The sequence below is a fragment of the Anguilla anguilla genome, chromosome 5 (assembly GCF_013347855.1).
Source record: "Anguilla anguilla isolate fAngAng1 chromosome 5, fAngAng1.pri, whole genome shotgun sequence".
Lineage (NCBI taxonomy): Eukaryota > Metazoa > Chordata > Actinopteri > Anguilliformes > Anguillidae > Anguilla > Anguilla anguilla.
Genome location: NC_049205.1, coordinates 58,579,911 through 58,594,910, shown reverse-complemented (window position 1 = coordinate 58,594,910; position 15,000 = coordinate 58,579,911). Strand labels below are relative to the sequence as shown.

The 15,000-nt window shown below is 53.1% G+C and overlaps 1 protein-coding gene and 1 non-coding gene across 2 annotated transcripts in view; one reads left to right on the top strand and one right to left on the bottom strand.

The window, feature by feature from the left end:
* Positions 1 to 48, top strand: part of trnag-gcc — a 71-nt gene extending 23 nt beyond the window's left edge. Inside the window, exon 1 of the tRNA in view lies at positions 1 to 48. This exon is cut by the window's left edge and continues 23 nt beyond it. This is a non-coding gene — a tRNA (tRNA-Gly).
* vac14 (vac14 homolog (S. cerevisiae)) overlaps positions 1 to 15,000 on the bottom strand; it is a 61,263-nt gene that overhangs the window by 14,488 nt on the left and 31,775 nt on the right. The window contains exons 13-14 of the mRNA XM_035419229.1: positions 10,272 to 10,410; positions 6,986 to 7,118 (exon numbers count right to left, since the gene is read on the bottom strand). Of these exons, the coding sequence (XP_035275120.1) occupies positions 6,986 to 7,118; positions 10,272 to 10,410 (272 nt within the window). The remainder of the gene's footprint in view (positions 1 to 6,985; positions 7,119 to 10,271; positions 10,411 to 15,000) is intronic.

Here is a 15,000-nt window from a genome sequence, read left to right as displayed (position 1 = left end):
TTCTCGCCTGCCACGCGGGAGGCCCGGGTTCGATTCCCGGCCAATGCAGCGCACTGTTTTTTTTCCCCTCCACAGTAGTTTACGTCGTCTGCCAGAAAGACTGTTTTCCCACCATCAAAACTTCTCAAGACGAGACAGCAGATACAAGCTGCATTCAACAGACTTGGAAGAGATCACAGCTGTACACAGCGGCGGGAAGGCTCACAGAAAGATGTGTCACAGCAGGAGAGACAGCGAACTGAGGACCAGGAGCAGAAGATTAAGAGAGAGCAAGAAATACTTGGACAGGAAGTGACTAGGTAAAATTCTGCCTTAGGTTCCAGTTTGAGTCTGAATATTGTATAAATTCCACGCATCAAGGAGCAAATGCATTTTGACTGCAGTATCTGGACTTACAAATAGAAGAGGAGTTACATTCTGTAAAACTTCTGTTAGCTGAAAAGACGTAAGCCCAGACGCTCAAGTCACGGAAACACTTTTGTTCGAAGCGGTTCAAGTTTTCGGCAAATCTGGCTGGATGGGGGGGGCACGCGTGCGTGCCCGATTTGCCAAATTGGTCGGTGCCAAGCCAGCGGCTGAACTGCTATTTTTCCTGGAGGTTGCAGGATTGGACTGAGAGATTTCGGGAGGCATTAGATGAAGGGATTTTGCAAGGTAACGGCATCTTGTTTAATTGGCACAATTGCAGCCCTTCTTCGTTTGCTGGAGAAGCGTAGCGCCATTAACATATTTCGCAGACGTCTGGTTTTAGCAGAATAACTGGCAGAACTACTGAAAAGCAAACACCATCAACTGTCTCAGTAGCTGCAGTATATTTGTACGCCTATGCAAACCACGAGTGAAGTAATACATCTGAAGTGAAAGTAAAGGGTGTATGAGAATACGCACTTCAGATGTGCTCAACAGAGACCTGTATAGCACCTGCCTATATGCCGGCTAGCAGTATGATATCGAGGCAGAGCCACCTGTGCAGCCCCTGTGTCACCCCAGTGCGTCATAAGCACATCTGCGTTTGCACAGCAGTCATTTAAAGTGTTCCTCATCGCTTGCATTCCTCTGCAGGCCAGCAGCGAGTCGTGTTCTTAAAGATCCTCCGATAGAAACTCCTGGCGGTTCCGCTTAGTACGCGCTAGCTAACGAGAGGCCTTTCCAAGGGCACTCCTCCCGGGCTGACTGGAACAGCACGTACAGAGAGGTGGTGGGAGTCCTCACACAGGTGCCTGAGCAGGGAGGGAGGGAGAGAGGGAGAGAGGGAGAGAGAGAGAGGGAGGGAGGGAGGGAGAGAGAGAGGGAGAGAGAGAGGGAGGGAGGGAGGGAGAGAGAGAGGGAGAGAGAGAGAGAGGAAGAGAGGGAGGGAGGGGGTGGTGTTCCAGACAGGGATGCTGGTACACCCTGTACTTTCAGAACGAAGAAAGGCGCAAAAAAAATAAACCGCGAGGACGGGGACGGACGGCCGCGCTGAAGATAAACGCCGCGTCGGCATGTTCTCGCACGCATCCTCTCCCACGCGACGCGCGCGACACGCGCTCCAGAAGCCGGCCCGTCACAAACGGAAGCTCGGCGGTTTGAGCCGCGGGGCGGGAGGTCCCGGGTAACGGTCTCTGAACCGCGGGATAAGCGCCTCAGTAGAGAACGTGTCACTCAGAAGCTTCCAAAGGCCCGAGAAAATCGCCCCATCTGTGTCAATCCAGGGATGTGGAGACAGAGTCCACTGCTGCGGTTGTCTGTGAGATTGTGACACAGCGCTATGGATCTGAGGACTGCCTGGCTCCCTTACACACAAAAATATACTATACACACAGGCTCACACACACACACACACACACAGGCCCACACGTACGCGCACACGCACACAGGCTCACACACACACGGGCACAAACACACACAGGCTCACAAACAGACTCACACACAAGCAAGCTCACACACACTGACGCACACACACGCACTCACGCACACACACATGCATACAGGCCCTCAAACACACACACACACAAACACAAACAGGCTCACATACAGACACATACAGGCTCTCACACAGACACACACACGCACACAGCAGGCCACACAGGACTTGCCATTAGCCCTGATCCAGTGGCACCATCTGTCACTCAGAGTCCCAGAATCCCCGGGCTGCCCATTACTGCCTCCATTTCCCTGCCCTCGGAAATGCCATCAGTCTCCTGAAGCCACACAGGCTGAGCTGGCAGGCCAGAGCAATCGCCAGCCGCTGTCACGATGAAACATCCTCGCTGTCACCATGGGAACAGCTACCAAGAGTGGCAAACCTGTGGACACCCTGAGTATTAACGTGTGGACACCCTGGTGGAAGTGTAAACCGAATATTCCCCCACTGCTACAGTAAGGCTGTGGAAAGCTTCACACAATAACAAAGTTGTACTAATGTGTGATGTTGTTTTTTAAATCACCGCACAACCGAATCACATCCAGATCACACTTAATGCCTTTTTCTTCCAGGAGGAATATGGTGGAAGTATCCGATAGTCACCAAACAAGGACGTGCCATCTTCACAACTTTCCACAACCAGATACGTTAGTAAAAACACGATTCAGTTTTGAGCAGGATATACTCCCCACGCACTGGGAAGCTGAAGGGTCTTGCTGACAGCAGCACTGAGTGCTCACTCATTAATGCTGAGCTTACGGATATTCACTAACAGGGACACAGAAGCCTTCCGTAAAGATATTCCCACAGACAGGCTTTTCCGTAAAGATATTCCCACGGACAGGCTTTTCCGTAAAGACAGAGCCACAGACAGGCCCTTTACACTGGAGTCAAGCTTGAAGTGGCTTGAAGTGTTTGCTGACTTTTGGGGTGTTCTTGGCACCAGTGGTTCATGCAAGTCATTGACTGGCTGGAGTCCACACACCTTGTTCTCAAGGCCTTAAGAGGCAGGTAGCTGATGGAAGGGAAACCACAAAAACTTGCAGACACGGCGGCCCCCCCGGGACTGTAATGAAAGGCAGACTCACACCTCACAAAGAGCACCCTACCCTCAGCAGCAGGACTGCAGAGCCCGGCTAATGCACAAACAGCCACATCCACGCAGCGAATGCTCAGAGTAACACTGGCTCTGGCTGCACGCAGGATCTCTCTCAGACGGCTCTGTCTCTCTCAGAGCCTCTGGCAGGGAAAGCTCCTCTATCCCCCCCCCCCCCCCCCCCCCGCCCCCCCCAGTTTAATGAGCACCACTGTTTACGGGACAGATGCTGCAGCCTCACGCCGAAAATCCTCCCAATCCACCGCCTGCCCAATAACACGTGCAGGAGAGGCCGCCGAAAAACCCAGAGGGGGGCGGGACTTTCACTCCGCCTGTCGCGCGATTGGCCGGGGAGGAGGAGGAGGACGGCAACGGAGCCCGAGACGGGCGGCCGACCGGTTACAGGTCGGGAAGCCAAGAAAACCATCCAATCGGCTCGCGCCAGCCGTCTCTCAGAACAGGAAACGGGGCAGCGTGCCGCCGCGGGCTCGGCGCCTGACCAGGAAGTGCCAGTGACACCGGAGAGACCCTGACCTCTACGCCCGACGCGTTTGGCGGTAAGTCCGCTGGCCCGACCCGGGACTGCCGCTGCAGAGGAGAGGCTGTCCCCAGGGGACTGGTCTGCGTGTTAAATTAAGCCTCTCATTTTACACTTATTAGCATTTGTCTGCCCACCAGACCAGACCCGCTTTTCCAGGGCAAGCCACCAAGATGCATGTCCTCGGCCATATCCATCTACACTGCTGCCATGGTTACGAAGGCAAAGCACGATAAGTGGATTGTTAAAGCAGCGCAACGACAAGGGACACAAGCCAGCAACCCTCTGGTTGAAAGCCAGACCGTTCTGCACCGCAGGGATTCCTGGAACACTGCTAATTTTATATCTCACAACAACATCAACAATCCATTAACGCGAGGAAACTTACTTAGTTCGAGGGATGAAGGCACAATGACCCCCTGACCTTGACTCTGACCCCATGACCTTCAGAAGCAGGACTTTCAGTCTTGCGAGTGTGACGGCTCACTGAGATTCCCTCAAGGAGGAATAGAATCATGGGACCTGTAGTTCGTAGAATACGCACGCCTGCCTGGTGCAGCTGTATGTGTTAAAGGGGCTAGCCCTGGCAGACCAAGCGCTACAGCAGCGCTACGTCTGAACTCGTCTGACACTGTGCTAAAAACAGCACCGCCGCTGTGAACTGCTTCATAACCCCAAGGGGGTTTCCCAGTAAAAAAAAAAAAAAGAAAAGAAAAAAAGTTACACTTCTGGTTGTAAAACTTGCAATTAAATCTCTCATTAACAGTCTGGGCTCCTGTTTCAGATGGAGAACCTTGAAGCGTAACCTTGAAGGCGGCAGACTTTTATCTGCAGAAGAGCGGAAACTGCCGGTAGGCAGGCCGAGACGGCCAATAGGAAGGAAGAAGCAACTTCCCTCCATCTTCTGTTCAGAGTGTAATAAAACTGGCAAGGAGTCCCCCCCCCCCCCCCCCCCCCAACAGGAAAAGGAACAAAAAAAACTAAACCACAACAGCAAGTGCCCGAGTCCTCATCACACCAACCTTAAGAGAGAGAGGACAGTGTTTCCTTCTAAACCGAAAAGGAATAAGCAGTCGTAGTGTCTCACACTATACGGCCTTGTTGTTTGGCTCTGCAGAGCGGGGGTCCTCGAAACTCTGTACTTTCCCACACTGAACAAATGGCAGTTGGTGGTTACGAACACAGCCACGACTGAACCGCACTGAACCAGGTCCAAGAGGCAGCCCTTCAGTAAAATAATACCCATATTGACCAGGAGATGCACCCGAAGACCGGAAATATTCAGTCATATCCTGCTGGGAACATGGGGACGGCACATGCTCACACGCAGAAGAGGCCGGTCCTCTTTCGTATGGCTTAGCAGCATATTTAAATGAATCAGCCCCAGGGTTGTGGGGCAGTCGCCCTAGTTCTGATCGAATTCGGAGGACGACCGCAATGTCATGGTAACGGGAGCAGCCTCCAGATTCAATCAGACACTGCGGCCCGGCCTCCTCAAGTAGCAACGCACACCACAGAATAAGAACAACTTCCTCTCTGCATTCTCACATCAGATTCTATTAATTTTACACACAAAACAATGATACCGCTGAACTGCCAATGAGACTAAAATGTTGGCAGCACTTGGAGTAGAGTAGTGTAGTCTGTGTGTGTGACAGTGTGTGTGCATTTGTGTGTGTTCGTGCGTAAGGTGCCAAAGTGTGTGTGTGTGTGTGTGTGTGTGTGTGTGGGTGCGCAAGTGTGTGTGTTTGTGCCCAAGATGCCTGAGAGATGGGGGCAGAGGGGGGCAAAGGGGCATAGAGAGAAAGGCCCGTCCCTTTAAGAAGTGAATGAGAGGGAGGCCTGTCCCTTTAAGAAGTGAATGAGAGGGAGGCCTGTCCCTTTAAGAAGTGAATGAGAGGGAGGCCCGTCCCTTTAAGAAGTGAATGAGAGGGAGGCCTGTCCCTTTAAGTGAACGAGAGGGAAGTCTGTCCCTTTAAGAAGTGAATGTGAGGGACGCCCGTCTCTTTAAGTGAATGAGAGGGAAGTCTGTCCCTTTAAGTGAATGAGAAAGAAGTCTGTCCCTTTAAGAAGTGAATGTGAGGGACGCCCGTCTCTTTAAGAAGTGAATGAGATGGAGGCCCATCCCTTTAAGAAGTGAATGAGAAGGAGGCCCGTCCCTTTAAGAAGTGAATCAGAGGGAGGCCCGTCCCTTTAAGAAGTGAATGAGAGGGAGGCCTGTCCCTTTAAGAAGTGAATCAGAGGGAGGCCCGTCCCTTTAAGAAGTGAATGAGAGGGAGGTCTGTCCCTTTAAGAAGTGAATGAGAAGGAGGCCCGTCCCTTTAAGAAGTGAATGAGAGGGAGGCCCGTCCCTTTAAGAAGTGAATGAGAGGGAGGCCCGTCCCTTTAAGAGACACTGAGCACACCACAGGCTGGAGCTCTGTGTTTACGCTCATTCCCAGAATAGCTGGCAGCCCACCGTCCAACTACAGGAGGACAACAAGATGTAACCCCCCAACTTCTGTGCTAAAAATCGCCCAAAAAAACAAAGGAGGGGGTGAAACATGTACTTAATTTATTGTTCACATTCTTTTTAAGAACAAGAAAACAAACCTGCGGTTTTCTCTGTTCTAACCCCCCCCCCACCCACCCAGATTCTGTTCAAAGGAAATCCACACTCACACACAAAATATTCACAAGGAGACCTGTTTACAATTGTGCCTTTTCACCCAGAGGCCCTGCGGAATCACTTCCAGAGGGGGGCTTCTTTCCCAAAAAAACGAACACTTTAAAGGAGATCTCAAAATCGATTTCATCCGCAGGATTTTAAGGAACTGTGTCCAAAAGCCAGACAGACCATAAAAGGCGTGAGGGCAGCCTGTCGGGAGAGGACGAGCAGCGGAGTTGCCATGGTGACCCCCCCCCCCCCCACCCCCCCCCACCCCCCCACGGCCCACCCTCAGAGGACAGTAAGCGCAGAGTCATGTCGCTCTACCTGCTGATGTGGTCCGGTGGGAAAAGCCCAGAGGGTAACACGCGGGCCGGCCTGATAATGAACGCGCACGCTGGAGCAAACACCTGCAGCACACCGATGACAATGAAATCACATGACCCCTAAGAGCTCCTGTCCTCGAGTGATGATGTAAGCACCAGCCCCAAACCAAATGAAATAACCTGTCCCGGTGTGATGATGTCACCACCCTCTACATGATTATGACAACACCTGTCCCAGTGTGATGATGCAATGCTCTGTCCCTACCAAATGATGAAATTAGCTGTCCCTACCTGATGATGCAATGCTCTGTCCTTAGCTGATGATGAAAGCAACTGTCCCTACCTGATGATGCAATTCCCTATGTCCTTATCTGATGATGAAAGCTGCTGTCCCTACCTGATGATGTAATGACCTGTCCTTATCTGATGATGAAAGCAGCTGTCCCTACCTGATGATGAAAGCAGCTGTCCCTACCTGATGATGAAAGCACCCCTGTTCTCCAGTAGTTTCCTCTCCAGGCTAAAACGCTTGAGCAGGTTGATCATGAACTTGTAGAAGTAGGAATTCATGCTTGGCGTGGAGGGGGAGGAGTCAGCCGCCTTTAAACCTAGAATATAAAGAGAACAACAAGTGTCAATCACAGTGAAGGCCGGCCCCCACAAGACATCCTATCTGCAGAGACATAATTGCACATTCATTCATAACTCTACCATAACTTAACTAAACAAATCTCTTTACGAATGTATTATTACGCAAAAATGACATGTTTAAAACATTCAAAATTTCATTGGGTGCACATCCCAAAGTAACCACATTCTCTATCCCGTATAATACAAATGCATAGACAAGCTGTGTCTCTATTACTTCAGCTGGCCGGGCTGGTCTATGCTGAGCTGGGCCTAGCACTACAGAGACCAGTCCCTTCCGCTCACTGTGTTCAGTCACCCGGCCTAACAGCTCATGTCAAAGGGGGGGAGGCAGAACCCTTAAAGATCCCAGCAACCACAGGCTGCTGGAATTCGCGGGGGGAAATGGGACTTTCAGAGGGGGGGGGGACAAAAGAACTGGACGGCTTCCATTCAGGGGGCGAGCGGAACGCTTCTTTCTGGGTCAGAGGCGCAGAGATGAGAGGACGAGGCGTTTGGATTCGGGCCCCGGTGCTGAGGGTGAGAGAGAGAGGCGAGGGGAAAAAGGGAGAACACCAGAGCCCTGTGTCTCCAGCCCTCAGCCAATCAGAGAGAGACATGCAAAACAGCCCAAAAGCCTGGGGTCCAGCCTGTGGTTATTTAGCCTGGCCTGGTCAAACACAAGCTTCCCTCGCCGCGCGGTTAGCGCTCAACGCTCAAAGCCGCACGCTGCTCTTGACCTGAGCTGACAGTCTGCTATTAAGCCACACCACAGGCAAAGCATCCCGGCCCCCCCCCCCCCCCCAACTGAGCACGTGCAGACGAAGCAACGACACCCACGGGTTCTGACCAATCAGAGCGAGGCCCTCGTTTGAGGCAGACGGTACGGACACAGCTCAGAAGCTGCTCCCTTCTCCCTGCAGCCACCCACAGGTGAGGAACAGAAACGTTCGGCTGATGCTGAGGAAAACGGAGGAATATTATGGTAAAAACCGCCAGCTGAATTCTGCTGATCGTGCCGTTATGTTGCGTAATAAGCCGCTACTTCACAGAGGACAACCTCCGGGAGAAAACATTTTTTTTTTTTCCCCCATGAGTTGCTTTTATGTGTATTTATCTGAAGACCCGAAATGGCAGCCTGGCAGGGTTGTGCACGGAGTGAGCCTCATTTTTGGAGTGACGGGGAGGAAGCGACAGGCGTCGCAAGGTGACAGAGGCAGGCAGTCCGCTAGCCCGCCATGGCGCCCCGCTTGACCCTCAGTAACACGGCTTTTTCTCCTTCACGCCACTGCTTTGGATGAGGGGGGAAGGGGTTTCCCCCTGTCCTCTCCACCTCCTTCTCTCTAACTCTTTCTCTTTTTCTCACTCTCTCAGTATCTCTGTCTCTCTCTCTCTCCTTCCACCTCAGTGACTTGGCGAGCAACGCAACCCCTTTACAAGGGGAGCAACATGGCGGCTAATTTCCATGACGATGAGTGCAGCATAAAGCCACATTTAACACTAACGCCTGTGTGTGTGTGTGTGCGTGCGCTGGCATTCACAATCGCACACATACACACACACACACACACACACCAGAGAGCTGCAGGGCAAAGGAGGCAAGGAAGTGTGTTGCCATGACAACTGCATAGAAGGGGGAGACCATCATCAGCATGCACTACCACATTTACAGCAACCTCTCTCTCTCTCTCATGCAGTCCCCCGCTCTCTCACTCTCTTTCCATCTCTCCCTTCCTCCTGGTCTCTCTCTCTCTCATGCAGTCCCTCTCTCCCATTCTCTTTCCATCTCTCCCTCCCTCCTGGTCTCTCTCTCCCCCCCTCTCCCTCTCTCTCATGCAGTCCCTCTCTCTCTCACTCTCTTTCCATCTCTCCCTCCCTCCTGGTCTCTCTCTCCCCCTCTCTCTCTCTCTCATGCAGTCCCTCTCTCTCACTCTCTTTCAATCTCTCCCTCCGTCCTGGTCTCTCTCTCTCTCATGCAGTCCGTCTCTCTCACTCTATTTCCATCTCTCCCTCCGTCCTGGCCTCTCTCTCTCTTTCGCTCTCCCTCCTCCCTCTCTCTCTCCCAGGCCCGGTGCCAGTCAGCACTCGCCCCCGTTGGCTGTGAAATGATTATGGTTTCACGGTTTCCCATCCGGCTTCCGCCAGCCTGGATGAGGAGAAGGTTGGGGGGGGGGGGGGGGGTGGAGCTGTGACATCACAGACGGAGAGACAGAACGATCAGAGCCGGCGGAGCTCCGAGCCGTGATTCCGCAGGGGCGCAGCGTAACGTGACGTTCTCATATCTGAAAGGTTGCGGGTTTGACTCCCGGATGGGGCACTGCATTTGCAGCCTTCCTGCCCCCCGAGCCGTCTCAGTAAAATAACCAGCCGCACTAATGGCCAGCATGCAGGGCGGTAATCTGTGTAACTCACTCTAGATGAGAGTGTCTGCTGAAGGGTGAAGCGTAATGTAGTGTACTGTAATGTGATGTCCACGCCTGCCTGCTCCCATTCATAAGCACTCACACTTCACCCAGCCAGGAGAAAGCTACTGAAAATGGCTGCCCATTTCCTGTTTTCTTTCTCTCCTCTCTCTCTCTGTCTCTCGCACAAACACACACACACACACACCCCCACAGACACACACTCTCCCTCTCACACAAACACGCATACACACAGACACACACATACACACAGATACACACAGAGACACAGACAGGCACACACACACACACACACACACACACACAGACACACACAGACACACACAGACACACACAGACACACACACACACAGACACACACAGACACACACAGACACACACAGACACACACACACACACACACACACACACACAGACACACACAGACACACACAGACACACACACACACACACACACTCTGCTCCCCAAAGGCTGCTAACCCCAGACTCTTGGGGGAAATGTGAAGCATAAATCCAGCCCTCTGGAATGGAAGGGAAAAGGGGTGGGGCAAACAGGAAATGTCCACAGAGAGGAAAGAAAGGGTATGCCAGCTGCAGTGTGTGAGAGTGTGTGTGTGTGTGTGTGTGTGTGTATTTGTGTGTGTGTGTGTGTATACAGTAGCGGATAGGGGAATCACACTGGGGCTCCTGCAGTGCTCACTGCTCACTCACCCACTGCAGGCTGTCCCACCGGCGCCGGAACCTGGAGCTCCGATTTGCCGTCGGTGCTGTCACATGGCCCCGCGGCGTCCGTCTGCCCGGCCGGGGAGGACGCGATTTCCGCCAGCACCTCCAGGTCCTTGAGAATGACCTGGGAGAGGAGGGGAGAGGGTCAGGACAGGGGAACATCTGTGCCCCGAGGAGGGGGGGAGAAGGGGTTAACGACTTATCCGCTCTGTCCATCTGTCTACAGGACCCTGGACTGACAAACTCCCCCCCCCGAAGCTGAGAGGGCTGAGAACGGGGGTCTCCACAGAGAGGAGGAAATAAACAGTCATGTATAAGAATAGGGCCTTCACATGGGCCGAGGCGCTGGATCTGAACATCACATGAGCTCATGAGAGGCGGGGGGGGGGGGCAGGACTGAACCGGCTCGTCCGCAGAGAGTTGTTTTGAGCGGATGTGGAGGGGTCTCCCCTAAGTGTACCCCCAAACGGGCAGAGCTGCGAAGCCCTTCTGCAGAGTGACTGAGTTTTAGCTGTACCCCTCACACCCCCTCCTCCTCATTCCCACGATCATTTAGCTCCCTCCATTCTACCCAGCGGCACCCCTGTCAATGAAACGCCGGTGACCCCTGACCTCTGTCCTCTTCGCCCCTTCGCTTCCTCCTCCAATGAAAGTTTGGGAAGTGAGGGGGGTGCGGCCAAAACATCCAAACCACCCCACCGTACCCAACCCTCTCCATCAAGGCCTATTCAGTTCAGCCGTCCACAGTGTAGAATACGGGAGGCTCTTTCCGGAAACTTCCAGCCTGGACACACGGACCGAAAACCCCTCCTGGGCGAATTACACGCGTTAAGGGGGCGCGCCTACCAGAGCTGAACCCCAACAATGCTGGAGAGGCATCTCATCATTTAACACTGTCGGGGCCTAAACAGCCCTGTACCCCCCCCGCCCCCCGCCCCCCTTCACTGTGTGAGCTCCAGTAGGCCTTCAGGCCTCAGTCTGGACTGTGCCACACTGCGCAGAAACACAGAGCTCTGGGCGTTCCAGCACAGGCCGGGACACCAGGAGCACAGCGGACACGCAGAGCCCTCCTCGCCCTTCCTCTTCACGCTCAAAGGGGACAGAGGCCGCCGCCCTCACTTTTAACCCTTTGAAGAGCAGGTTTTTTTTTTTTTTTGTTGCAATGATTTCTTTTTTCCTCTAAAATTCTAAGTCAGTGTTCTAGAACTCCGCTGCGCTCAATCGCCAGTAGCGATTGTGACATCAGCACTAGAATGTTCCGCTGAGAACATTCTGATCACATATATTGTGACCTCGCTCCATACAGGGTTAAAAGCCTGCTGCTCTTTGCTTGCTGATCCTGCCTCTCAGCAGAGGAGGCGGGCGGGGCTGACGGGGTGCAGTTATAACGCACGCCAGCGCGCAGACAGCCACGCGGGCCTGGGACGGGCACGGGGGCCGATCCCCCTCCAGTCTCGCCGATTCCGTCTTCAGAGATCACAGCACGGAATGACAGGGCCGCTTCCCACACATTCAAACACAAACCCCATACAATCCAAGCGCTTAGCTGGGCGTGTGAATAAACACAGTCACACAACCAACCTTCCATGCACTCGTATATACAATTTACTGTGGGAGCAGCACTGTTTCTGTCAGCCACTCTCAAACATGCACACACACCCACACACACACAGTCTCAAACACAAACACACACTCAAACACACTCACACACACACAAACACAAACATACACACACACACAGTCTCAAACACACAAACACACTCTCACACTCAAACACACTCACACGCACACAAACAGAAACATACAAACACACACACACTGAAACACACACACACACGCGCGCACTGAAACACACACACACACACACACACACAGTCTCCCTCTGTGTCTCAGGGAGGAATGCAAATAAAAACAAGAAAGCGTGCAATATTGAAATATTCAGAATTATCCAGCTGAACTTCAGCTGCAAACGTCAAACTGACTTCTTCATACATAATTAATGCACAATGCCAGTTCTGTCCCTCGGATAAGGCCCCAGCTGACCAGCACACAAGCAAAGCTCATCACAAAACACAACACTAACAGTATTATCTCAGGGTAACTTTTATTTGATTATTTTTTTATGTATAAACGCAGACTCTCCCCCTTCGCTCTCCATCATGCCAGCGCTGCCGTGCTCCCCGCACAAGCGGCCCCGCCCTGGTCCCCTAAAAATAACACCACGGAGAGAGAAGGGGCGTGATCACATACACACAGCGGGCAGCCAGCTAGCGCCAGCAGCGCTCTGCGGTTTTTCCACAAGAATTCCATTTAAGGCATCGTCCCCCCCTACTGTCCATTAGAACATTTAGAAACGCCTGCTCCCCCCCCCTCCTCCTCCGTCCCTCCCTCAACTCCACCACCCCCTTCCCCCTCAGGGACCGCAGCAAGTTGGCGTTTGTATCTTTATCATTTCTTACTACACCAGTTTCTGAGTTTCTGGTCCGGAGGTCATGCTACGGTAGCACACAGATCTCTGGTCAGCTGACAGGCACACACCGCCCCTTCTCCTTAGGCTGTGAAAATTAGCCGAACTTTTACACTACGCTTTTCTTTCTTTTTTTTTTTTAAGGCCTTGTTGCGAGTGGTTTCACTTCTAAGAAGTTCAAGCGCTGCTTCGAGCGGTTCCGGAGTTACAAGAGGACAAGACTCATTAATTCCCACACACACACACACACACTCACACACTCACTCACACACACACACACAGGCACGCACGCACGCACACCGGCACATCCAGGTTCAACTTCCTGTTCTGGAGAGCAAGTGCGGGGGGAATTTCAGTGAGGTGAGAAAAGGGGGGGGGGGGGGTTGTTTAAAATCTGATGCCTTCAGCCTCCCCTCCACCAACCCCACCTCTACTTCACACACTCACCTCTCCTCTCCCTTGAGGCTTATAGCCACGAGTCATATTTTACATCCCCCACCGCCCACCGATAAACCCTGACTACAGATCTCTACAGAGGGGCAGCGTGAGTGCACCCCTAGGTCACCATCTAAAAGGGAAAAAAGGCTGTAAAAAAGCAAACAGAATCCTGTTTTTTTATTTTATTTCTTTTAAGAGCGGGGAAACGGCGTCCGACCCCTTCAAAGAGCGCCACGGGACTGCTCCCATTTCCTCTCTCTCAGAGAGGGGGAGGGAGGGAGGGAGAGAGAGAGAGAGAGAGAGAGAGAGAGAGAGAGAGAGAGAGGGAGAGAGAGAGAGAGAGAGAGAGAGGTAGTGAGAGAGGGAGAGAGGGGGAGAGAGTGAGAGAGAGAGAGAGAGAGCGAGGGAAGGAGGGAGAGAGAGGGAGAGAGAGAGAGAGAGAGAGAGAGAGAGGGAGGGAGAGAGAGAGGGAGAGAGAGAGGGAGGGAGGGAGAGAGAGGGAGAGAGAGAGAGAGAGAGAGAGAGAGGGAGGGAGAGGGAGAGGGAGAGAGAGAGGGAGAGAGAGAGGGAGAGAGAGAGGGAGGGAGGGAGAGAGAGGGAGAGAGAGAGAGAGAGAGAGAGAGAGAGGGAGGGAGAGGGTGAGAGTGAGAGAGAGAGAGAGAGAGAGAGAGAGAGGGGGAGAGGGAGAGAGAGAGGACCAGAGAGAGAGAGAGAGGGAGAGAGAGAGAGAGAGAGAGAGAGGGAGGGAGAGAGAGGAGAGGGAGAGAGAGAGGGAGAGAGAGAGAGAGAGAGAGAGGGAGGGAGAGAGAGAGAGAGAGAGAGAGGGAGGGAGAGAGGGAGGGAGAGAGAGAGAGCGAGAGAGAGAGGGAGAGAGAGAGGGAGAGAGAGAGAGAGAGGGAGAGAGAGGGAGAGAGAGAAAGGGAGGGAGAGGAGAGAGAGGGAGGAGGAGGAATAGAGAGAGGGAGAGAGAGGGAGAGGGTGAGAGAGAGAGAGAGGGAGAGGATGGGAGAGGGAGAGGGTGAGAGAGAGGGTGAGAGAGAGGGAGAGAGGGAGGGAGAGAGAGAGAGCAGGTGAGAGAGAGGGAGGGAGAGAGGGAGGGAGAGAGAGAGAGCGAGCCCGGCGCTGCTAGCCCTCCCTAAACAAATGAACCCCAGAGAGCAGCGCAGCGCAGCTCTGGCGACCGCGGCGGCTCTAGCGGGGACAACAAGGCCCTCTCGCCACAGAGCGCGCTCAGAGCTGCTGCGTCCAGCCCCCGTTCTGAGCGCGCTCAGTTCCGTTTCCGTTGCTTTGGAGTTTCGGGTTGCCGCGAAACGGCTTCTGGACTGGGCGGGAAACGGCCGTGGGAATCGTTAGGTTGTCTCGTGTGAACCGCAGTAAGAGCGCTGCCATCGACGGCCACGGATGCTGATGGATGAAGCCGTCAAATACCCCCCCCCCCCCCCCGATTACAGACAAGCCGAAAACAGAAACAGCCAAATCATGCCTGTGCAGCACGGAGACAAGTGCCTCTAGAAAATAAAAGAGAGGAAAGTAGAAGACCTTCAGTGAGTGCTGGCTTTTTTTTTTATCGGCAAAACTCTGTTTCCACTTCAGTACCGAAAGAAAAATCTGGAATTGGATCAGGAGAGCCCACTGAATTTCCTTTAAAACCCAACAAGGGTCTCCACTGGGCTGCCAGCACCACAAACCAGTGAAACACACGATGAAATAATAACACTTTGTTAAAACCCCCTTTAAATCATTCCCTCTCGTTCCGCTGACAGAGCTGTCAGCCTCAAACTGCTTCTCAGATCCTGGGCTATTAATCCC